The 25767-nt window shown below is 41.2% G+C and overlaps 1 protein-coding gene across 1 annotated transcript; it reads right to left on the bottom strand.

Annotated features, from left to right (window-relative positions):
- Positions 1–5698: 5698 nt before the first annotated feature.
- On the bottom strand, positions 5699–24173 carry dctn2 (dynactin 2 (p50)). Its single transcript, XM_085354706.1, has 14 exons — positions 23991–24173; positions 23604–23672; positions 19383–19479; positions 18565–18626; positions 18277–18375; positions 12304–12464; positions 11570–11723; positions 11274–11339; positions 10975–11013; positions 10702–10779; positions 9567–9638; positions 8872–8974; positions 7732–7823; positions 5699–6171 (listed from the first exon to the last, which is right to left on the bottom strand). Exons 1-14 carry the CDS (start codon positions 24024–24026, stop codon positions 6085–6087), a joined length of 1215 nt encoding a protein of 404 aa, XP_085210832.1. The 5' UTR covers positions 24027–24173; the 3' UTR covers positions 5699–6084.
- Between the last annotated feature and the right edge of the window lie 1594 nt (positions 24174–25767).

The raw sequence follows: 25767 nt of genomic DNA on the forward strand, positions 1-25767 counted from the left end.
TGATGCAGTCATAAGACGGCCAGGACGAATTTGGGGCGTATGGGAGTCACATGAAAGGAATGATGCAATGCTTGGCAACCAATTTCTAGCTGGGGATAACACCAGCAGAATCAGAACATGTTTTATTAAACAGTGTTGGCTCTAACAAAAATCTAAAAATATACATATATGCATGGATCTAATGTCGAAGAATTGTTTGTTTCCGGAACACAAAAGCTGAATCGATTTCCCCCCCTCTACTAATTGTTTTATCGTGAATTTTTTTTTAAAATCTGTTTTCTATCCAATCCATTTAGCGCTTACTTGCTCCCGTGACGTGTTCATTTATTGTGTTGCCATCCGCGTGCGTTTACCTGACTTTTGATTCCATGTGTTTGTGTAAAGTTTGTCCGTGGCACCGGCAGTCGCCGCACACCTGCCTTGTTTTGGTTTGGGTTTTTTTTTGTTTTGTTTTGTTTTTTTACCCCCGTGGCATGTCCGAGGGGGACAAAAACCCACCTGCCCCCACCCAGACTAACGTCGAAATAACGCGTTTTTTGGAGGCCATGTGTTAGGTGTTTGTCAGGTAATATTTGCAGCATAGCACACACTTGCACTCTTGCTCGTATTCTCAGCCATTTCATACCGCGCGCTCTGCTGCTGCTGCTCCGCGCGAGATATGAAAACACATGCCCGGCCGGTGGAGCGTCTGTGGCGCGAGCCCGCGGAGCTGGGTGTGATCCAGCCGCAGACTAATGCTCCCGTGTTTTAATCTGGCAATGATGAAATTTATCAGTTCTTTGCTAAAAGAAATTCTGGTTTTGTAGGTATGTTACTTATATATACTTGTATAACAAAAACATCTCTCTCTCTCTCTCTCTCTCTCTCTCTATATATATATATATATATCTATATATATACATACATACATACATACATACACACACACACACACAAAATATATTTGTCGCATATATATAGTAAAACATCGGGTGCTTGTTGACATATTTGTGTAACTTGCACTTACAGAACAACATAAGTTCCTGGGGTGTCACTTTTCACATGTAAACATCCTCTTACAGTATACTGTAAACTTAATAATATGAATATCGTAGCGTTTCACCTCTACCTGGACCTATATAACATATTTTTTAGATATTAATAACACATGAAAGTTGTTTACATAATTTATAAAAGTCTAGTTAAACTCCCACAGACTAAAATACAGATAATAAACCACCTGCATAAATATTTGTTGTGGGTTAAAGTTCAACGAGGTCATCGCCTCAGACGCACGGGGAGCCATGCTTCACTGTCCTGCGGTAGTCACAATGTTGGATCGTCGACATTAAAGAAGGTAAACAACAATAACAACAGCAACAATAAAAAAAAAATACAATAAAAAGTGGCGGAATCAAATCTGGTTTCATCATGTTTATGCTCTCAATGCGGTTTCTTTAACCTGCTCCTGACACTTTCTGCCCCAACCTTAGACTCTCAGTCAGCACACGCAAACTGTTTTCCATGCACGGTGCAACGTGCACGCCTCAACATGCACAGCCCCATAGCAACAGCGCCAAGTAGCGAATAGAAAGCTCAAATACTGTCTCTAGGACCCGGGTTAAGGCGCTGCAGGAAGCACCGTGAACACGTCACGACTTGAGTGGCTGTTGCTGAGTAGTTGAGCATACTTTCGCTACACCCCTCCCTCTCCACCCATGCCGTCTGTTTATTTTGTCAGTCCCGTCGTCTGTGTTGTAGTCATTATAAAACACTGTTTACAACCCCAAATCTAGGTTGCATATTTTTTAGACTGTTATTACGCTCTAATGACGATGACCCCTGCTTTCTAATCGATTGTCACCTTTTTAAAAAATATATATAATTTCAAAAAGTAAAAAATAAAACAAAGATAAAGACTGGTATAGACAATGCATTTGTTTTTCTGTTCCTTTTCATGCTCTGAGGTAACAGAGTGTAAACAAGTCCTGCAGAGTCTAAATTGTCTGCTTGTGTGGATCAGCTTTTGGAGATGTTGGCTGAATATGTTTTTGCCTTCTTTTTTAAAAAACTATTTCTGTGAAACCAACATAATAACAACACAATTGTGTTTCACAGTTCACACAAAATAAAGCAAGAAACAGCCCGGTAAAGTAATATTATGTTTATATTTATTTATTAGAAATATGACAAGTGAAAGAACTCAGCCTTTACGGGGTTATCGATGCAGAAAATATGGTTCTTTGTTGTGCTGCCACACAGATTTAAAAGAAGCCTTTGTGCTTGAAATGTAATAAACAATCAGCAAGGACAGCAAAATAAGGTAAATGAAATTAAAGGGACAGTGGTTGTTATCTCTTGAAAATAAACTCTTGACTTTTGTTTTACAGGCAGAAAGAGTCTGGGGAATTTTCCAGCCACTATACCACGCTCCCCTCTTTCTGTCCTATGCCCTTGGTCAAGACTCCACACCCAGTTCCTCCCGACAAACACACACACACGCACGCACACACACACACACACACACACACACACACACACACACACACACACACACACACACACACACACACACACACCAGCTGTCGGAATCCCTCTGAACTGAGACCAACTGATACAGCTGTTAACAAGTGCTGGTGATACAGTAAATCCCTTTTTTGTATCCTGCCTTGCTCTTTCTCATGGTGTGTTTTAACTGTTTTCTTGGTCACCCTGACAACAAACAGAGAGACCTTCTTGTAAAGTGTAAAATGCATTAACCAAATCCTAAATTAGTACACAATAATCAGTGGTTCTTAGACAAACATACACTGGTTATACTTTTTAAGGCAAATTTTGCCAACAGATATATTTTTTTTTTAGCTTTGTCATTAAGCTTCGAGGCCTCTTTAGTTACTACATTCATCTCTCTTGTCAATGCTCATCTCAGCTGAGACCAATAATGCAATTCTCTATTGTGTGCTGATGCCCATTAATCAACTAATTTGCAGTTTTCCCCTCAGGAACTTTCCCCATCTATCATTTCATTTATAAATACAGGACAGCCAGCATTCACGCGAAGCAGCAAACTATCTCAGAGCTCTTAAAGTTTGAAATGATTTCAGCACTCAATCACAGTTCGTCCAGATTCATCAGCTATGCATCACATCTGCCTGGTGAGATTTGTGTGTTCGGAGCTTTGGGATGACTTCGCAGACAATCTTGTTAGCGTGTTTAGCCCTGCTTACCTCTGAGCCTCACCCATCTGTACCCCGTCTTCAAGCCTCATTGTGCCGCACGACTGTAAAACCCGTAAAAGCTCTTCTCCACTCACCTCTTCTCTCCTTCAAACCCATTCAGGTTTTTGGACTTCTTTTATTAATTGTTCTATTTGTTATTTCTGAGGTGGAAGTAACAGGGTGGTAAATTAAATTAAATTAAAATTTCACGATTATATCGAAAATCTTTACAGCACAGCAGAGCTGTTATTATCTACATGCATTATTCTGGATTTCTTCATTCATATGTCAAAGATAAAAGAGAAATTGAAAAAAAGGGATAAAAACAATAACAACAACAAAAAGCTAAAGCGAAAGACTGTAGCGCATTAAACTTTAAACGCCTGTCTGAACAGGTGGGTATTCTGGCAGCGAAACACACACTCCAGGCTCTTACACCATCCTTTTCTTCCTCTCATTCTAGTTTTTCCCATATCAGCACCAGAAACAGAGATTTTAGAGCAATTGGTGCTCCCTTCTGCCTCCTCTGTGTTCAGCTGCTCTGTGCTGCCAGAGGACTTTAATATTTACTTTGTCCAGTAGAGTAAAAGCTTCTGGTGCTGACATTCAGTATTTAAGCAGCTACATTTATACTGCAGAGACAATATTTGTTTGTGCTTTTTGGATTTAAACCTTTCTCTTAAAATGTATTTAATCATTCCTTAAATTTCCACATTAAAAGATAATACAGCTGTTCAATAAATACTTTGTGCTCTTGCTAAATAGTCAGTTTGTGATTGTGTTAAAGTGTCTCTTAACAGATGGGGCTGAGCTGACCCAATCTAGCGCACCCGAAATAGAAGGACAAATGTGGTATAACATGATATACAGTACACTGTACGTCTCTGTGCTCATCTGTGGCATTCCCTTCTAAGTTGGATCTGTGGAACTAATTCCCTGAAACTTACACTTGATACGTCTTGTCCGAGCAGGCAGCTCTCCCACATGTAAGGGAAACTGGTATAAGCTGGAGTCCACAGTCAGCACATAACTCTTTGGAATAAAAGGACAGATGTAATATAGGCTGAGAGACACAGACATAATAATCAGCTAAAGTAAAGAAATGATCCACAGGCTTGGTAACAGAGGCTTTATCAAACGTCGTATCTAATTCAGGGTCAGGTTTAAGTACACGAGTCCAAAAATGGAGCGCATGTCAAAGGCATGAAACCTAACTTCTGGCTGCGTGTTTCTTTTGGGGCAATGTTCGTAGCTCAGTAAACTATTAATCCACTTGCGAGAGGCTCGCTGTTACCTAACTCGCAGGGGCTGATGTATCTGAATGACTCACCACAAGCACCTGATCCTCGCCCTGCTGTATGCTATCTGTCGGCCTTTGTCACTAATCCCATCACTTGACTTCAGACAGGAGCCAGCTTTTTGAATAAATGCTTTTTACACACGCACAACTACTAGATGGATTTGAGACTGACCTTAAATTCATTTAGTGGCTCCTGTTTTTACTTGTCAAAAGGCAGCGTACAGAAATAATCCTTTTACATTTAGGTTTCTACTCGACTGGGTGCTTTCTGTTCCTGCTTTAACTTTGCTGTTTGCCTTTATTCTAGTGCAACAGTTTCTACAATACTTAACCTTTTAATTTTTTTTAAAATAACTGTCCTGTGAAGTTTTGTAATACTGCCCTGTTATGACAAGCAGAATGCTATGAGAGACAGGGAGGGACATGAAGTAAAGGTCAAATAACATAACGATTTGTAATGAAACACGGTTTTGTGTTAAATAACTCTTAAGTTTTTTTCCTTTTTTTCCCCACCAACTTAACCCCAACTAGTTAAAAATATCAAGTTACGATTTACGAAATTAGAAAGTAAACGTGAGCAAGTAGAATGTATTTCTATAAATCCCATTTACACAGCTTTCGGTGCTGTACAAAGCATGTACATTTATACATACATACTTATATGAATATGAAAATTAGAAGCAGCAAGCAGAGACATGCTGACGACAACAACAAACAGAGAAAAGCAGGAGACAAACAGAGTTACAGGCCACAGAATGAGGGTGGATTTAGAGTCTAGACCTAAAAATCAGAGTTGGGGTATGTGTAATAAAATATGGGAAGCTTAATTAGAAACAAATATGTCAAAGTGGGTGACTAATCTGCTTTTATGGGTTTATTTGGCCTCGTCCTAGGATTCTGTTTGGGTTTGATGCTATGCTGCCACCCAGTGGTCATACATATTGAGCACAACCACAAATGAAGACTTTATTTTGACAGGTCAGTTTAGAATTCAATTAGCCATCTGTGAGTCTCCTACAGCTTCTTATTAAAAGCATAACACCAACAGCTAATTACTGATGACCAGGATCTTTTTGTTTAAAGGGTGGAAAACATTTGATCATCAGTATTTCACAAAACTTAGTTTTTCAGACAGGAAGCTAGGTCAATAATTACATGTTTAAAAAATAAAAGGAATGAAAGGAGGCGGGCCTTACAGCACTTTGTTTTATTGATCAGTTTCCATGACCACAGATGAACAATACAGTGAACTTGTAGGCAATGACAAAGCAGATTAAAAGTTTGTCTGTGGTGTCTGCTGTCTCAGTCATAATAATATAGTTACAAGCGACTGAGCGTGAAGAAACAATAAGGTACACAGGCATATTTACAAGCTGTCCTTCGGTGACACGGCCCTGATGCTCGCACATACGTGCTTCAGCTACAACAACTTAGGACAATAGATCTTTATTTCTACACCGCTTTACACCGTTTTTCTTTTCATCCATTTCATTTTACCAAAAATCGCATGAAGGTCCAAAAGGAATGGTAGAATTTTCTAATCTAATAATTATAAAAACAACCCGGTCTCTAAAACTCTGCCACCGTTTATTTTGAAAGCTTCTTCATCCTCTGGTCTAGTGCAGCAAAGTTCTCCTCTATAGCCACAAGATTTTCCTTCATCGTTTGCTGAACCTGGTAAAAAAAGAAGAAGAATTAGAGAGAATGCTAACTCCAGAAGTGCGTGCGAGAGACTGATGGGACGGGGAGAGAGGATGTAAGGAAAAAGCTAAATAATCGGTAAGAGAAAAGAAAGGAAGGTGCTTAAATATGGAAACCTTTGCCATAATTCAAACAAAATACCAATCAGGTGCAGCCCTGTTAAACATTCATATACCTGAGTCATGTAGGAAAAGTGCTACTGATGATAAGGTTGGGCGATATGTAAAAATTTTCCAATAGACGATACATGATATATTCGCGCAGGTGACTTTTTGATGGGTGGAGCAATGTAATATTTTACATTCTTTTCTTGTTTGGTTCAGAATTAATATAGCTACTTTTTGGATTAGTCATTTATTTATATGTGTTCGCTGGAAGAGACATTTTGATTTTTAACTTACTTTTTGTTTAATTTTGGATTTGTTGCTTGGTTTAGTGTGTAAGACAAACACTGGAACGGCCTGTAAACACGGTTAGAGTGGAAAAAAAAGAAGACAGTTTCTCTTTGTTTCCCTCCCCACCGTTTTGGGGTTTTGTTTTTTTTTTAATCTAAATAAAATGTTTTTGTTTTTTCTGAACATGGGCTACCATCTTTCTTTCTGTTATGAGTTTGAGTAAATGAATCTGCATTTGTTTGCAGCTGGAAGAGGGAGCTGTTAAAACACTGCTATTATTTCTTCTATTGACTGCTTCTCTTAACTTCAACCAACATTATTAGCAAACTCACTCATGGGCAAATACATACATAACATTGCTCTTGTAAAAATGATCGGTGAAAGACTCAGCCTATCGTCGATTGGTCGATATATTCGTCCGATCGCCCAACCTTCACTGATGACAATTATTATTAGACAATATTGTTTCAGAAGGCTACACAAAAACCAAAAACAAACATTTCAGTGTTGATAAGAAACTGAAATGTCAGACTTAACTAGCCTCTGTGACACCAAAACATTGTAAAGAAAAACAAAATACATTTTACTGGATTGAGGCACTGGTTGGTCCCTCCTGCCAGAAGCCTTGAACTGTGAAAGCACAGACTGATTATTGCCTGAGAGGCTTTACAGAGCTTCTGTCCTCGTAATGGGAAGCTGTAGTTGGTTAGATTGTTACTTCTAGCTGTGAAAAGCTGCCTCGGCTGTGCACTCTGAAGGGTATTAGAGGACACTTTTTCCACTCATTCACTACACATACAAAGAGGTTACGGCCAAGTGTTTGAACATGTCAAGTTTTTCTTTCACACCAAATCTAACATTTTCATCTGCTATTGTGAAAAAGTGGTTCACAAAGTTTCTACCAATTACTGCAGAAACGTTCGTTTCTATAAAACGACAGCAACTGTATAACTGCTGGCGTCTTTTTATATCGAACTGTGACACATTTCTGCTGGCCAGTGCCAAGTTTACCATGGCTGCAGTGGCTCATTCAAGCTGACCGTTTAAGTGGATAAAACTGCTGAGTTCTACTCTCCCTGCAGCGCTTAGAAATTATTTATGTTGCTACAATTGTTCAACAGGTCTATAAACTTCTCACCTGTGTTAGCAGGGTATTATTGTCCTTCAGGGAGTTGTTGATCATCTGCTGAGTGGTATCCAGGTGTGTCAGCAGCTGGCCAAACTGCATGGCTGTGAGATAGAGGGTTGAAGTGAAAAGGGAGAATTAGATAAAGGACAGGAAGTAAGTAATCCTTAAATTCAAAACATCTGCTAAAAAATGAAATGTCTTTGTTGTCAGCTGAAGGAGAAGGGCAAAGGAATTGATGCAAACCTAATCTAACAGTGATGAACGGCAGCTTGAAAGATTAAACTAAGTATTTTCTTTTTCAAGTTTTCCTTTATTGGTAAAGAAAGATCAGAAGAAAAAAGGTGCAGCTAAGCTCTGTCGAGCAAAGAAGCTGCAATGTGTGACAGATCGGTGCAGAGAGAGGCTGGATGATAAATGACCTCCTTCAGCTCTCAGAACTGAATTATCAATATAATCTATTAATGCCAAGGTTCCGCTTTCATGTGCTAAATAATAAAAAGATGATAATGTGATATATATAATATCATGCATCTCTGTTACCCCAAGGGGGTGTTTAGCAGTATTGCAAGATTTAGTTTGATTCCGTTACCATTTTGAGTCTCCCCTCTCAGTGATTTTTTGCCCTTTGTTATAATAGAACGGCACGGTTTAGGCTAATTCCATTATCTATTTGAATCCCGTTTTCCCTTAGTTTCATCTTATGTCTCGCTCTCAGACGTTTCCACAGTGGATGCAAATGTTACTCTCCAACACATATGCTGCCTGGAACGTGATCTGGGTTCACACCCTGTTATGTTCTGTGGCAACACCCAACATATTTTCAGCCTTTAACGCCACATCCCATCCCCGCTAACCTACATACATTCTCTCCTTGAACTCTCATGGGTGTCATTTCAAGGTTCGTCTCCCCTTACATAAAGGAAGAGCACATAAATTATCCATGTTTCCATTGTGATCCTTACCGGGGGGAAATTTGCCCCAAGAGCAACATTATTACAATATTGGCCAATTACTGGCACACACTAACCAAGTACATTCATCTAATGTTAGAGTTTTAATAAGCTCCTACACCCCTGAAACACCTCAGCACCTTCTGCATTTCATGGTTTTGTGTGAATGGACGGAGCAGTTTCAGTTCCTGCGTGTTACCTTGCTCATGGAGCTCCTTCACAGCAACGAGCCTCTGCACCACCTGAGGTATGGAAGTGGACATGGCATCCCACTTCTGCACCACATCATACAACTTTGACACCTGGCAGATAAAAAAAAAACCAAAACACATTTAATGATTTTTATAGAAGCTGTCAGATGGTCAAATACAATATTTTTCTAAAACAGCAATATACCTAACACAAACCAACCATTTATACCGTTATTCATAGAAATTATATAATTAGCATAGCCTGCCCTCTGCTGGTCAATTACATATACAACACGTGAATGCATGAAATCTGTTAGTCAGATCCTGAATCGATTCATTATTTAGAAAGAACAAACTAAAAACAAACTATTCAATTACACTTTGGTTTGGCTCTTATGAATGTTTGGCTATGAATGTGGGCAGTTTGAAATATCAGCATTAAGCTGAAATTGTATAAACAATATTCTTCCCACTTGTTACCAGACTTTTGTAAATATACACTTATTGGAACGAGAACCTTAACACTGATGAAAACATTTCAGCTCTAATGATTGCAAATGTCTGTCCAGAAGAAACATTTACTGAAACAGCCTCAAAGTAGACAAATCACATGCGGTCAGTTTGAGCCTGGAAGTTGTAAAGAAACAGATCTGCAATTATTACAGCCTTTATTCGATACTGAAGGTGGTCAGGGGTCACTAACCTTGTTTTGTGTTTCAGCGTCTTCAATCGCTGCCTTGTGTTTAGCAATCTCATTCATCTTCCCGAGGACACTCTGCAGGAGAGAAAAAACACATTATACGTATACGGTAATCTATTCTAATTTTGCAAGAGGTACCACTCAGGGGCAACTAGTGTTTCACTGCAAACTATGTCACAAGTAACCCAACATCATGGTCACTGTGGCATATTTTAAAACTAAAGATATTTATCAGCTGAGCAACAAAGTAGCCAAACATTAAGGCACAAACTATAAAAGCACCGACTCAAAGCTGGACCGACCTAAGCTTTGTGTAATACCCTCCATTCTGAACGTTCTCCTTAGGTTTCAGGTATATGTTGTTCTTAAAAAGCAAGCAGTGACCTAAAGACATCCTCAGAGTGACTTTTTGGGCCACAAAGGAACTGCAGCTGGGCCGCAGTTTGAAATTACTTACAAGTATGTACAGTTACATATTTATATTAATTTAATTACATAAAAACTGAATGAAAACTGGTGCTAGGCGGTGGTTAGTTTGTGATATTACTCTTTATTCTGGGCAAAAACTGAATGCTCTTGTATTGAAGTTTGTGTCCCAGTGGCAGGTGGGCTACACTGGCCTTAACAATATGCATATGACCGGATTAGCATTAGGAATTTAAAGCCAACCATTTGTTGCTATTTTTTTTAAATACAATTTTCAAAGAAATACATAATTTTCTGCTATATTTTGATTAGACTGAAGATTTAAGACAAATTTAAATTCCGGTTGGATTTTATAGTTTTTAAGTGGGCTGCAGCGCTCTTGATTTTGGGAATAACTGCTATAGAGAAATGGGATGAGTTCTTGCAGAAAAGCAAAATGTTTTTTAGTTTTTGTTAGATACAAAAGCTACAGTCCAGATGCCCCTCCAACTGACACATCCAGGCCTGCTTCTGTACTAAACGCAATGGATGAAACTCAAAAGAGAGCAAAATATATACAAAAACCAAAACCCACTACCCTTTCAAACCAAAATGCATCTAGGAAAAAAAACTGATGTACAAATGTAATCAAGATGCAACTGTCTTGTCACTTCATATGGAAAGGCTGCCTCCTCCTAACACTGTGCTGTAATGCTGTACGGGGAGTAATCACCTGCAGTCTTGCCTCCACTTGATCCAGAGTAGCAGAGTCCAGAGCACTGACCCTTGCCTGCAGGAGCTCTATGGTGTCCTGATACAAAGGAGGACAAGTTTATATATAAGATCAAGCACAAAACTTTAGGTTTTTGTTCCTCCTACTGGCACAGCAGCAATAAACAAACTTGAAGGAACTGATGTCACCTTTGAAGTATGACCCAGTTCTCTGGCTGCACATCAGATACCCAGAGTTTTGAATAGAGAGACAAACTCCACAGTGTGTTCTTACCATCAAACTGGTTCCTTGAGCACCAGCACTCAGAGGTCCCTATAAAGTAAATGTGAAGAGGGAAAAATGCATTTTAACAAGAAACAACAAAGCCACCGCTTGAATTTACATAAATCAAGTGGAATATTTTATTTTTTATTTTACTTGAAAACAGAAGCAAGAAAATTCTGTTGTGAGTGTGACATAGAGACAGGCACACAGAATTAGTGCGAATGAGAGCAAAGACCCATGAAGACAATGTGTGTGTGTGTGTGTGTGTTTGAGAGAGAGAGAGAGAGACAGCGGGACTGTGTGTGTACCTGCTTGTCTGATCCTGAGCCAACAGCCATCTCCAGCTCAGCTAGACGCTTCTCCACTTCCGCCATCTACAGAGACGGAACAGGGCAACACATGGCTGGCAGTGACAACAAGCATCCCACAAGAGACACACAAACACCCACATGTATGCCTTCCTCCTTTTGTCCTGCTTATTGTCATCTAGTATTCTGACATTCCACTCAGAAGAACAGAAACAAAGCAGGCCGAGGAGACCATACAGCCTCATTTTATGTGTGCATTCATCACAGACATTTATCCACCTCTCTTTCCTCTTTACCTTGGCAGACTCATTAAATTTCTCCTGCTCTGGTCTGCTGTGTAACTCGTAGAGTACCACTCCATCTGGGCCCTTAGTTAATGCTGTCGGCTTGCAGTCTCCTGCAGAGCTGCCACGGCTGCCCTTAGCGGCTTCCAGCTGGGTGAGCAGACGCCTATGAGAAGGGAAGAAAGACACAAAGGGATAATATGTTCACCATTGTTACCAACCCCATGTGCTGCCATGAGTGTGGTCCTCCCTCCCTCTCAATCCTTTAAGTCAGTGTTATTAACTGCAAGTGAAGGTTTGTGAAGGTGTTTTCCTCACTTTCTCTCATTTGTGTTTTCCCCTTTTAAGCCCACGGCTTCCTTTGCTTATGCTCAGTTGGGCGCTGGCATTTTTCAAAGATTTCTGTGTTCTTTTAGTTAATTTCCCTCCCTCAATCATCTGTCACTTAGTTGTGTTGTGCTCCTGGTAGCTATGCCCTTTGAGATCAGCAACATTTATGTGTACAATTAATCTTATTTCCTTACTACTCCATCTCATTATATCTGGTTAAAGCTTGGAAAATCCAATTCCCATATCAATCACTCTTATTCTCTCCATTTCTCCAGAGCACCCTCTTTCTTCCCAAGCATTTCAGTTTCTCAGATCACAGTGCTGGCACGATCTAACAGACTGTGGTGTTAAGTTTCAGGTTCCAGGTGCTTGCCCTCGTTTGTGCTTCATTGTCTTGTTAACTCCAGCCAACTCACCTGGCCAGTGCGCCATCTGGGTCAGCCAGGTTGATGTGTGCCTGTGGTCCAAGCAGTGAGTCGAGATGGGCTGAAACCAGCTGCTGTTTGAGCTGGGCTGCCTGCTGGGCCAGCACCACTGGAGTGAGGCGCTCCTCTGCATTACTTTCCTTTGTGGCAGCCTGGACGCAGAGACACATACATCTTTGATGCCAGGTAATACAATCTGTGTGTAGTGCAGTATCAAACACTAATATTTTTGCATTATTATTTGATCATATAATATTTTTGGATTAGCTTTTGTAAATAAAGGCATATGGATCTACTTCTAGACCATATTGCTCGCTAACCAATCAAAAATACAGAATTGCAAATAAAACTTAATGTGAACAATACAGAAACATTTACTGCAATGAGCATGAACAGTTGTCAAATTCAAATTCAAATTTTATTTGTCACGTACACAGTCATACACAGTACGATATGTAGTGAAATGCTTGGACAACTGCTCGTGACCTAAAGAAAACAAAAAAGGAAAAGGCTATGAATAAGATAGGAAATAAATATGAAAAATTAAAAAGGGTAAATTTAACTAGGAAGGAATAAAATATAAATTAAGGTTAAAAATGAAATAACTGTACAACACAAATTAGAATGAAGGGTAAATTTAACTGGGAAGGAATAAGATAAAATATATAAATTAAAGTTGAAAATAAAATAACTGTACAACAAAATACACAATATAGAACTATATAAGAATGTATGAAGAAATCTAAATATAAATAAATATATACACAATAACAGCAACTGTACAAGTATTAACCGGAAATGAAGAATATAGTGACCAGTGTTGTGCAAAAAAACAATGTGTGCAAAAACAATGTCCAGAAAGTCCAGTGTGTGTGTAAGAACCATATGTGTGGGTCAGTACTGTGTGGTGGTGTGATTGAGAGACCGTATCGCCTGCGGGAAGAAGCTCCTCCTCAGTCTCTCTGTGTTGGTCTTCAGGGAGCGGAATCGCTTTCCTGACCTCAGCAGAGAGAACAGTCTGTTGTTGGGATGGCTGAGGTCCTTCACGATCTTCCTGGCCTTGGTCCGGCACCGCCTGCTGTAGATTGAGTGCAGGTCAGGGAGCTCGGAGCAGATGGTGCGCTCAGCTGACCGCACAACCCTCTGTAGAGCTCGTCTGTCCTGCATGGTGCTGTTCCCGAACCAGGTTAAGATGTTTCCCGCCAGGATGCTCTCTATGGTGCACGAGTAAAAGTTCCTGAGCACCTTGGAGGGCAGTTGGAAGTCTCTCAAGCGTCTGAGGTGGTAGAGACGCTGTCGGGCCTTTTTCACCACGGTGTTGATGTGACAGGACCATGACAGGTCCTGCGTGATGTGAACTCCGAGGTATTTGAAGCTGTCCACTCTCTCCACTGGGCACTCGTTGATGACGGGGGTCTGGTAGTTCCTCTCCTGCTTAGTGCTGAAGTCCACTATCAGCTCCTTTGTCTTACTGACGTTTAGAAGGAGGTTGTTCCTCTGGCACCAGTTCTCCAGATTCCTAATCTCCTTCAGGTAGGCCGTCTCGTTGTTATCAGAGATCAGGCCCACCACGACGGTGTCATCAGCAAACTTGATGATGGTGGTGGAGCTGGTAGTGGCCACACAGTCATATGTGTACAAAGAGTACAGCAGGGGGCTCAGAACACACCCCTGGGGGGCTCCAGTGCTGAGAGTGGTGGAGGCTGAGACATGTCCGCCCATCCTTACTGCCTGTGGTCTGCCAGTTAGGAAGTTGGAGATCCACTGACATATAGATGAGCTGAGTCCCAGATGCTCCAGCTTGGTGGTGAGTGTGGAGGGAATTATGGTGTTAAATGCAGAGCTGTAGTCTATGAAGAGCATTTTAACATAATTCCCCCTTCTAGTGTCCAAGTGAGTGAGTGATGTGTGGAGGAGATGAGAGATGGCATCGTCTGTGGAACGATTTGGACGGTAAGCGAACTGTAGTGGGTCCAGTGTGTCTGGTAGTGAAGAAATGATGAAGTCTCTGACCAGGCGTTCAAAGCACTTCATCACTACTGAGGTGAGGGCTACAGGGCGATAGTCATTGAGAGAAGCAGGGTGGGGTTTCTTCGGGACAGGAACAATGATGGACTCTTTGAAGCATGTGGGGATCACCGACTGAGATAAAGAGATGTTGAATATCTCAGTGAACACAGGAGCTAGCTGGTATGCGCAGTCTCTTAGGATACGACCTGGGATGCCGTCTGGTCCTGCTGCTCTCTGGTGTTCACTCTTTTGAAGGCTCTCCTTACTTCATGCTCGGAGATGACGAGCACGTTTCCGGTGCTGGCAGTATCTTCCTGTCTGCAGCCGTTAGCGCCGCTAACACTAGCATTGTTGGAGACCAGAGGAACAACCTCCTTCTAAACGTCAGTAAGACAAAGGAGCTGATAGTGGACTTCAGCACTAAGCAGGAGAGGAACTACCAGACCCCCGTCATCAACGAGTGCCCAGTGGAGAGAGTGGACAGCTTCAAATACCTCGGAGTTCACATCACGCAGGACCTGTCATGGTCCTGTCACATCAACACCGTGGTGAAAAAGGCCCGACAGCGTCTCTACCACCTCAGACGCTTGAGAGACTTCCAACTGCCCTCCAAGGTGCTCAGGAACTTTTACTCGTGCACCATAGAGAGCATCCTGGCGGGAAACATCTTAACCTGGTTCGGGAACAGCACCATGCAGGACAGACGAGCTCTACAGAGGGTTGTGCGGTCAGCTGAGCGCACCATCTGCTCCGAGCTCCCTGACCTGCACTCAATCTACAGCAGGCGGTGCCGGACCAAGGCCAGGAAGATCGTGAAGGACCTCAGCCATCCCAACAACAGACTGTTCTCTCTGCTGAGGTCAGGAAAGCGATTCCGCTCCCTGAAGACCAACACAGAGAGACTGAGGAGGAGCTTCTTCCCGCAGGCGATACGGTCTCTCAATCACACCACCACACAGTACTGACCCACACATATGGTTCTTACACACACTGGACTTTCTGGACTTTGGTTTTGCACAACACTGGTCACTATATTCTTCATTTCCGGTTAATACTTGTACAGCTGCTGTTATTGTGTATATATTTATTTATATTTAGATTTCTTCATACATTCTTATATAGTTCTATATTGTGTATTGTGTATTTTGTTGTACAGTTATTTTATTTTCAACTTTAATTTATATATTTATCTTTATCTTATTCTTCCCAGTTAAATTACCCTTCATTCTAATTTGTGTTGTACAGTTATTTCATTTTTAACCTTAATTTATATTTTATTCCTTCCTAGTTAAATTTACCCTTTTTAATTTTTCATATTTATTTCCTATCTTATTCATAGCCTTTTCCTTTTTTGTTCTCTTTAGGTCACGAGCAGTTGTCCAAGCATTTCACTACATATCGTACTGTGTATGACTGTGTACGTGACAAATAAAATTTGAATTTGAATTTGACCTTAGCTGCAGCCTCGAAGCGAGCATAGAAAGTGTTCAGCTCGTCTGCCAGAGTCACGGCCGCGTTCGTCATACCGGTTGTTGGTGCTTTATAGTCCGTTATTGTCCTTAGTCCCCGCCACAGGCTCCTAGAGTCACTCTGTTGGAGTTGTGACTCTAGTTTCCTCCCGTAGCGCTGCTTCGCCTCTTTCACCGCCCTCCGCACGTTATATGACGCGGCTTTGTACGGGTCCATGTCCCCCGTCATGAGTCCCGTGTTGTAGGCAGCGGTGCGGGATCTCAGAGCGTTGCGGATGGTTTTATCCACCCACGGCTTCTGGTTGGGAAACGTTGTGATAGTCTTTGTCTCCACGGTATCATCCGCTAGTTTCCCGATGAATCCCACAACCGCTTCCGTAAACACGTTGACGTCATCGTCGGAGCTGTTTCTGAACATGCCCCAGTCTGCGTCATCGAGTGCGTCATGTAACGCGGCCACCGATTGATCCGTCCAGCGCGCGACCTTCCTCTGAACCGGAACTTCCTGTTTCAGCCTTTGTTTATATTTTGGCATGAGGAAGATGGCGGCGTGATCAGATTTGCCAAACGGAGGGCGGGATTGTGCCTTGTAGCCGTCCTTGACCGTAGTGTAGCAGTGGTCCAGTGTCCTTTCACCCCTGGTGGGGCAGGTGATGTGTTGATAAAAGTTCGGCGCTGCGCGTTTGAGGTTGGCGCTATTAAAGTCCCCCCTCACAATAAGCGCAGCGTCCCGGTGTTGTGTCTGGTGCTGTGTGAGTGCCTCATGCAGCTCGCATAAGGCGGTGACCGTGTCCGCTTGTGGTGGAATATAAACGGCACTTACAATGACTGATGTAAATTCCCGAGGTAGATAAAAAGGACGACACATGATGGACAGTAGTTCCAGATTTGGTGTGCAGGAGCGTGTGAGAGGAACAACGTTCGCACTGTTGCACCAGTTGTTGTTCACCATTAAACACACGCCGCCTCCCCTGTCTGTCTCCATTGTCAAGTTTGCTGACGACACTGTTGTTGTGGGCCTGATCTCTGACAACATCGAGAAGGCCTACCTGGAGGAGATTATGAACCTGGAGACCTGGTGACAGGAAATTAACCCCCTCCTAAATGTCAGCAAGACTAAGGAGCTGATCGTGGACTTCACTACAAAGCAGGCGAGGAATTACAAGCCCCTCATCATCAGTGGCACGCCAGTGGAGAGAGTGGACAGTTTACGGTATCTGGGTGTCCACATCACTCAGGACCTGTCATGGTCCTGCCACATTAACACTCTGGTTAAGAAAGCCCACCAGTGTCTCTTCTTCCTCAGAAGACTTAGAGACTTCCACCTGCTGCTGAGGGTGCTCAAGAACTTTTACTCCTGCACCATCGAGAGCGTCTTGATGGGAAACATCTGCACCTGGTTTGGGAACAGCACCAAGCAGGACAGACAAGATCTGCAAAGAGTGGTGCGCTCAGCCGAACGCATCATTCGATCAGAGCTTCCTGACCTGCTGTCCATCTACACCAAGCGGTGCAAGACCAAAGCTAGGAAGATTATGATGGACTAGGGCTGGGCTATATCATACCGGTAATACCGGTGTAATTTTGGGCAACGATAGGAAAATGACATATTGCGATAGAATATGGGTAAAACGCGCATGCGCAGTGCCTATGTTTACATATACACATGGCGGCGACGCAGAATGAGTAGAGCGAAAGTGGATCGTTAAATGAAACAGATGAACCAGAACTGGTTTGTAGAAATGCTGCAACTTCACTGGTGTGGAACTGGTTTAGCTTTCGTCCGTCAGATACACAACAAAGCACTATTTTTGGTAGAGCATGCTAGCGGGCCGTCGTTATTACCGTGTTGTTTGGAAAATACGGCACACTTAAAATCAAACCTTTGATTTTTCTGAAAATCGACAGTGCCCCTTATAATCCCGTGTGCCTTATGTATGAATATGTATGGTTGTGTGTGCGACAAATAAAATTTAAATTTGAGGGTGAGCCATTTCTTGCACGATGACAGGAAGGAAACTTTGTTAATCAACATTGTTGGTTGTAATCTAGCAAATTTTCACAGTGTGCTTTAGCTTTAGTGCATTGTTACGCCCCTCTGCAGCCCCTAATCTCCTCAGTGTGTTCAGCTGGTGCTAATTGGCCACACCTAGTCAGGTGTTGATAAAAGCATACCTGAGGCAGGCTTTCAGGAAGCTCACTAGTCTTTGCCTTGGTAGCACCAGCCAGTTTAGCCAACCTGCTATGCCATTTTAAGATGAACCCTCTTCTCACTAACACTCAGGTATTCATCAGATTAGGCTTTGGATTAGATTTGCTGAAATTGTTCCAACTCAATGGTTGATCTTCCCTTCAATAAATGCAATACTAAATGATCTATGAGCAATGTGGAGGAAGGCTACTAACATTAAAATACAGGTAGAAGAATGATCATCCCTCACACGCTCTTTTGGACGTGTGTACACGTCTGTTGCTTGCAGGTTACCTGGATGGTGTCCACCTCCTGCGTGAGTTCCTGGATCTCATTCACTAGGCGCTGATACTTCTGCTGAGGCGTCTCCTTCACTCCACAGCCCTCTCCAAGCTAAGCCACAGAGCAGAGAAACTGAATGAATATTACTCAATATACAAAAGAGCTGAGAGAAATGATCACACCACTAGCATCACATGCTCTCTGACTTTTATCAGAAATGACAAACACAAGAGTGAACAAAATAAAAAGTCTTTTTGTGAGAACAAAGTAATGTTCTTCTGCTGAACAGAATATACTCACAATCTCAAATTCTCCTGACTCATAGCCAACTCTTCTGCTTTTACTGATTCTGTCTGAAAAGTCTGGAAAAAGAAAGGACAAATGTGTTGAGAGAGAAAGTGACAAACACGACATTAAAAGCTGAAACTGATGTTTCTAAGAATGCAAATCTATTTGTTATAGCACAAACTGAAGGAATAAAATATTTTAATTTGTTTTACATGTATTTATTGATGTTTGTTTTCTTTACACTAAAGAAGAAATTTATCTTATACAACAATTAAATACAAATGACAGCAGATGAAAATTTTAAAGACAGGGCAGCCAAAGAAGCACTGAGAATAAATGACAAAGCAAAGGAATGTGTGTCATTTACTTTTCTTTTTTTATTACTTTTGCCAATTTTAGCAATATGTTAACTTTATAGGCTTTAATTCAATGAACCAATTAATAATCTCTTAACTAACTGAAGCCAAAGCAGCTCTTCTTCATTCTGTACCTTAACGAGGTAGATATGTTAGCAACAGACTAAAGTAACACTTTGTTTTTTGTCTACAAATGTGACACGATAATTCACTAATTTCCAGTCAAGTCTGTACATTTTTAATACCAGCCACAAATATATAATTTCATTTTAATAAAGGATAAATACTTTCTTAAAACACATGGATGTTGTAATTTGTAACTCAACTCAGGAGTAAATTGGTGCATTTGACAGACACAGTGGATGTAAAATGTAATAAAGAAACATGTGACCTAATGCAATGATGTGGTATACCACCACATATTTTGTTATTCAACTTAATACGTCGTTATTAAATTAAAAGTGAGAAACTGACCAAGTCCCTTGGTGCTGACATGCTTGTCTTTGAACTTGTCATAAGCAGCATTGGGGTTGACCACAATCCTCTCCACGCTGTCACTGCAAAGCTCCTCCTGCCATTGAAAAACCAGGAAATAAAGTCAGCTGAACATCAACAAACTCACACAGTTATATTAGCCGTACTGAATCAGTGAGCCAAAAGACTCAAAGCCCCAGGTACACTTAAAATACATTGAAAGGTTGGTAAATTTGGACAGGAAACCTTGGTCTGATCACTGCCCAAAAATATGATTACCGTATTTTCCGCACTATAAGGCACACTTAAAATCCTTTAATTTTCTCAAAAATCGACAGTGCGCCTTATAAACCAGTGAGCCTTATGTATGAATTCTGGTTGTGCTTACTGAGCTCGAAACGATTTTATGTGGTACACGGCGCTCAAAAATCGGTCAAAAAATGTTTTAGTACGACTTTGGTAAGCTACGAAGCTGCAACACTTAATGGATTGTCTGAGCATTACGGCTACTGTAGTCAGGAGCCTCGAGGAGAAATCTGGGTCCAAAACTGTGTCCGCTTCAGGTACAACAGTCAAACGAACTCTGCGGCATCACTGAGAGTTAAAACTGTTTAAATTCTTTAATCTTTAATAAACTGATCAGCGTTGTTGCTTTATCAGGTGTAACAATTAAGTTTAACATCCAGGCATCCATGAAAACAGAATTTATTAAATTTAATGGAGTTAGACGTTAGCAGGAAGTTAGCTTGCTAGTTTCAACCTAAACATATAGCATGTTCTGACTGAGAGATTTCTGAAAAAATTCAAACGTACAGCTCTGCTATCACTTCCAACATAAATGAAGACAGAAAACTAAACAGCAGTGACTTTTGTAGGGTTACTGAAGTTGGACTAGCTGGTAGATAATGATGTGCTACGTGATTGCTAGCGACACAGCTATGCGTGTTGTGCTAATGCTAACTTTTTTCCACTGGATAAAAGCTAACGTGAGGGTTCCCGAAGGTTAGGGACAAATGCAGTGGCATGGCAGGATGCTGTAAACAGACCAAACTTCAGTCAGTAGAACAACTGAGATAATCCATCAACCGCAATGCGAGGTTAGTCATTAACATACTGCAACAACATGGGAATAGAGCAGCTGCCAGAGAATTCAACATTAATGAATCAATGGTACGGAAGTGGAGTAAGGAAGAAGAATGCGTTGAGTAAAGTTTGACATATCTGACTGTTTTGTTTCGCTTAATGCGCCTTATAGTCCGGTGTGCCTTATGGTCCGAAACATACGGTAAGATCATGAATTATGTGTATTATTGTCAACCAAGTCCAGACACCCATAGAAATTAAAACCCATTTTAACCATGAATCATCAGAATCTGCAAGAGTTTCACATCCATTATTTGGTCCAGCTTTTACACAACCAGATAATTTCAAGATCATTCATAGTTTCAGCAAAGACTGGTTGTAGTGTCATCTTTACAAACAAATATGTCATCCGTGTGCTACAGGTTTACTATGATAAAACGATGTGGAGTGAATGGAAAAGGCAGAACCACAGCTGGAAGTAACTAACACTTTCTTTTCTAAATGACAGGTTTTGATTAGTGATTGGAAATACCATGGATCATTTGATCAAAACTTTTTAGTGATCAATTATGATGAACCACATGCAATGGGTCGAATTAAAACAGTGCTGACACAAACACAAAGGTGCTATGAGTGGGCTCACAAACATCAGGATAAAAAGAGACAAAACCTTAGACAAGTTACACATATGACATGATGGAGGAGGAGGAGGAAGAGGAGAGTTAGTCAGGCTCTTACCAGCTCCTTGGGTTTCCAAAGAGTTAGAGAAAATAACAGAAGAGCAGAGGGAGAGAAAAAAAAATAGGGGGGAGAGAGAGAGAGACAACACAGATTAATGTGGTTATCACATGCCATGCACACAACAGGAACAGTTGGCCAAGGTCGGGGAAAGATAAGAAAGAAAGCAGTGTTCTGAGAGTAGCTGCCAAACACCCTGGAGACACTTTGCTCAGACAGTTTATGATGGTCTCAGAGTTCTTTCCGTCTTTCCCAATTCACCGTGATAATGTGGTCCTTTAATACCACCAAGTTTCTCTCCCTCATGATACCTTTTATAGTAATGAAGAGCCTGGTGTTTCAAAACATTAATTATGATTCAGAATGGAGGGTGAGGATGTCTAAAACAAGTCAAACCCCCAAATGCATGTATCCTCAGCTCATTAAACTGGAGTAAGTTCTTAGTTAGTCACATGCAGTTTATCCTAAATGAATCTGCTAACCTAAAACAAAGCACATGGTGAACTATATCAAAGTTAGAGCCCCAGTACAGTGTGTGATTTACAATATTTTAGTTCAACTAAAGTCTGCAAATCAATTCATCAGAAAAAAAAATATAGCATCAAATTGGAGATTACCTAATTCGACAGATTTTTCTTGGAAGCTGGCTATGGCACTACACAATTAGTATGTAGTTTGCCAAAAGGGAAGAATTTTATAATGACAGCAGCAAAGAAGCAGTCATCTCAATGTTGATCTGTGTTACATGCCGCATACATTCCATTAGTCAGTATTAGTACAGATGCTAATTTGCTGCACCCCTAGGTGAAATTATGTATAAACCAGTGGCCAACACAACCACATTGTTTTTGCCTAAGGTAACCAAAAAGGATGGTGACAGAACAAAAACAAGCTTATGGAGCTATGGCTAAGAAACCACTTTTGTGGAGCACACAATGCTAGAGCCATTTCCAGAGCTTCATTTTTGTCTGGCTACATTACTACAACATGAGAACAACATAGGTGGAACGCGCACTTGACATATTTCTGCTTATTTTATGTAAAGCACAACAAACTATTCTCAATAGGCATTCACGAGTCTCATTATTGATCATTTAAAAGGTCTACTGCAGACTGTGAGTGACTTTCTTTTATATCCATTTTGCTCAATGAACCTGTAAGAAGTTATCACGCATTGTAAAGAGGCCGTTAAAATGTCCAGTTAGTCAGAACAGTGGAGTTAGCCAAGAAGCAATTATTAGAACATGACAGCAGGTTAAAAAGAGAAATCCCTAGAACAAATAAACACATTTATTCTGCCGAAAGCTTCACGCTCACACAGGCACACAATTGAACCCTCACTGCTTTGTCAAAGCATGAAAGAGTAAATCAGTTCTGCTGAATAACCACCAACACCATTATCCCTTAGAAATTTTTAAAAGAGCAGCAAGAATAGGAGGAAAAGAATCAATTCCTTCCACTTCACAACAATCAAAAAGGGTTGAATTACACTGCACAAAGAGAGTCGCTGATCTATTTCTCATATCATTCCAATCATTAGAGGCAGAAATAGTGACTATGGGAATTTAAAAAAACAAAAACATGCATTAAAAAAAAGCATTAAGCTCACTGAGAGAAAAATTGAGCCAGTCTTACTTGTACAAACTAGGGTCCCAGGAGGGTGGGGGAAGAGTCAAAACAAGGGCAAGGGAATAGGAAGAGCAAACATGAAAACATGGAAGGAAAATGCCAATTAGCATTCTCTCAGCTGGTCTGAAAAAATAGCCCAGACATGGTTAAAACCAAAGTCAGACCAGCTCACCAAGAGCTGTCCTGATAAACAAGCCTGAACTCTTGCAGTCACAAGAGTTCGATCACTATTGATGACAGCAAAAGAGATTTCTAAGACAACGGCAGTGCCTGAATGTTTGGTTTGCTGATATGCTTGAAGTGTCTGAATCCAATTTTAAAATGCTTCTACTGACATTTTTGTTTTTATTATGCACTTGTGCCTTAGTTCTGTCAACATATTAAAATAATTTAAAAAAGAAACATACATAACAGGGACAATGTGTGGAAGTCAGCTGTATGTATTGTATAAAATATGAACAAAGTTCACTACTTCAACTCTATATTTTAAACAAGAGCATCAACAACGGGGTATTTGTACACGTCTTACAAATAGTATTTCACTCGCCCTGCAGAGTTGGTAAGGACAGGAAAGGCACAGGGACAGATTATTTACATGCATAGTACCGCTGACATATCCGCCCTTTGCCATGTAATTTATACAGTAAAAGTGAGAAGCTGTTATTCCGTACTGTCAATCATAAACCTACGTGTAAACACTTGTTAGCTAGTTAGCTGAATGTGCAGAAAATTAAAGAACAGGGAACTTGGGGGGAAAAGGCGCCCACTTACCGACTCAAACTGAGCCTGGTCATCCTCAGGAAGGTCACCGGTTTCATACACGTCCGGCTCGTTAAACGCCTGTGCAAACAATTAGATAAACAAAATAAGGAACAGTTAGACATCCCGGTTATTACAGCTTGCCTGGCCAACGCCCCGGCCCATTCAACAACAACTATCTCCTAACCCTTGCTTCTGGTGTTCCGTAGCACAACTCGGGGAATTAGCTGAAAAATAAAGCAACTACGGGATTACAACTGTAAATGCCAGCTGCGCGGTGAGTGAAAACAAAAAGCAGACAACGAAATAAACGGCAGAGATGTTAGCTAACTTAGCTGTCAAAGCCTGGAGATAGCACTGCCAGTTAGCAGTATCTGTCTGCTAGCGTTAGCCACTTACAATTCCTGGCAAATTTGCGTATTTGGGATCAGCCATGGTCACCGGGAGGGAAAAAAGAAGACCAACGAATCACAACAGAATGTAATGAAACGTGCAAATTATCGCTGGATAGAGTCTGACTATGACAAAAGCTAACGATGGATGAGCCAGCAGTCTCCCAGCCGGCGGAGCTTTCCAAGCCGATGTGGTCACTAGCTTGATGTGACGGCGTGTGCCCTTGATTTGTGTACAGGCACCGGCAGGTGGACTGTCGTGCGACTGCTGCGTCAATTGAAAAGAGTTCGCCGGCTTACCGAAGACAATAAAACAATCATACCCGAAAACGAACACCGCTTTCACGCATGCGCGCCTTTTATCCAATAAGACTCAATAAGGCTTTGGTCTTTTTATTTTATTTTCCTATTAAACGCGATATTAGCTGTCGCATGCATTATCTTAAATTCTTCAATAACATTTTTTTTATTAGTTTTAAATAAAACATGTAACTGTGTTGTAACATAATGCCGTCACATGATGGCGCCAAAGAGTTGTTTTTTGGTATTTGTTTTTAAGAACAACTTGATCAATGGGTTCAAAGATCCTCGATCAACACGCCTCGATTAATAGGATGATTCACGATCAGGAAAAGAACAAAGTTGTCGTGTTTTCCCCCTACATGTTATTAAATTATAAACACACATCTTATATTATGTCGTTGCAGCTTCTCCCTAAAAGCTGTAATACTTGCTGTGGTCGATCTGTCAACAACTTATGAATAACCCTGATGTGCAATATTCTTCTGCTCAAATCGACATGTTTGAAAATAATATTTATAATTTACGTCATATACTTATGTACATTTCACAATATGTAACTAACTCATTTACAGTGCATATGCAGTGGATGCTCCTTTACAAGTGCAGTCGGTATAGCCGACTTTAAGAAATTAATGCACACAGAAAGATGCTCACTCATCATGAGGGGTAATTGGCTTGCTAAGACAGCTGTATACATTCCCGCTTAGCTCTTGAATATCTTATAGAAATCTTTAAAAAAAAAACCCTCTGATGATGATGTCTGGGTTGTTTCGATTTTCATGAATTTTAATAAGCATACCAAAAAAGTCTGTTGCAAGCCTGAAGGCACGGAGTTTGAAAGACATGTCCATTTACCAATCGGGGTCTGATACAAGACACGTGCACTGCGGTAACTCCCCCCAAAATAACATCTCACCCGTTTACTGATATATGCGAATCTGATTATTCTGACTTTTTGTTTTGTGTCAAAGGCTTCTCATTAACTTCACAGTGCACTGCTTAAGACTGGAAAGCCTCTGGGGGGAAATTACGAACCCTCTAGTTCCCACATGACTACCCTCTTATGCAAAACAGCATTGCCATGACGACCAGACTGGTGCAGCCCTAGACCCGCTCCTTACAAACTACTGTTTTCAGAAATGCCTCCGTAAATGCCAGAAATACTTCGTGCTTTTGCAACAGCTGCTGCATCTGAAACATTGAAGAAGTTTCCACGGAGGCTAATTCATGTATATATGACAGAGTTGGAGCGCTCCTCCCTGCTCCTCGGTCCCTCTGCCCGCGGTGCTGATGAGAGAGGATTTGAGTCGCTACCACGCCCCGCCCACAGTGAGAGAGCAGGGCTGACAGTGATGCAAGGCATGCCTCTGAGAAGCCTGCAGCCTATCCAGACCGACCGGACCAGTTTGGACTCTACTCCCCATTTACAACTCTCCATATGTTCTCCGCCGCCGAGATGCAGCTCAGCTTTGATTTGAGGG

Source organism: Diplotaxodon limnothrissa, linkage group LG5 (genome assembly GCF_057381915.1).
Source record: "Diplotaxodon limnothrissa isolate DT_005_m linkage group LG5, D_limnothrissa_male_GT1.1, whole genome shotgun sequence".
Lineage (NCBI taxonomy): Eukaryota > Metazoa > Chordata > Actinopteri > Cichliformes > Cichlidae > Diplotaxodon > Diplotaxodon limnothrissa.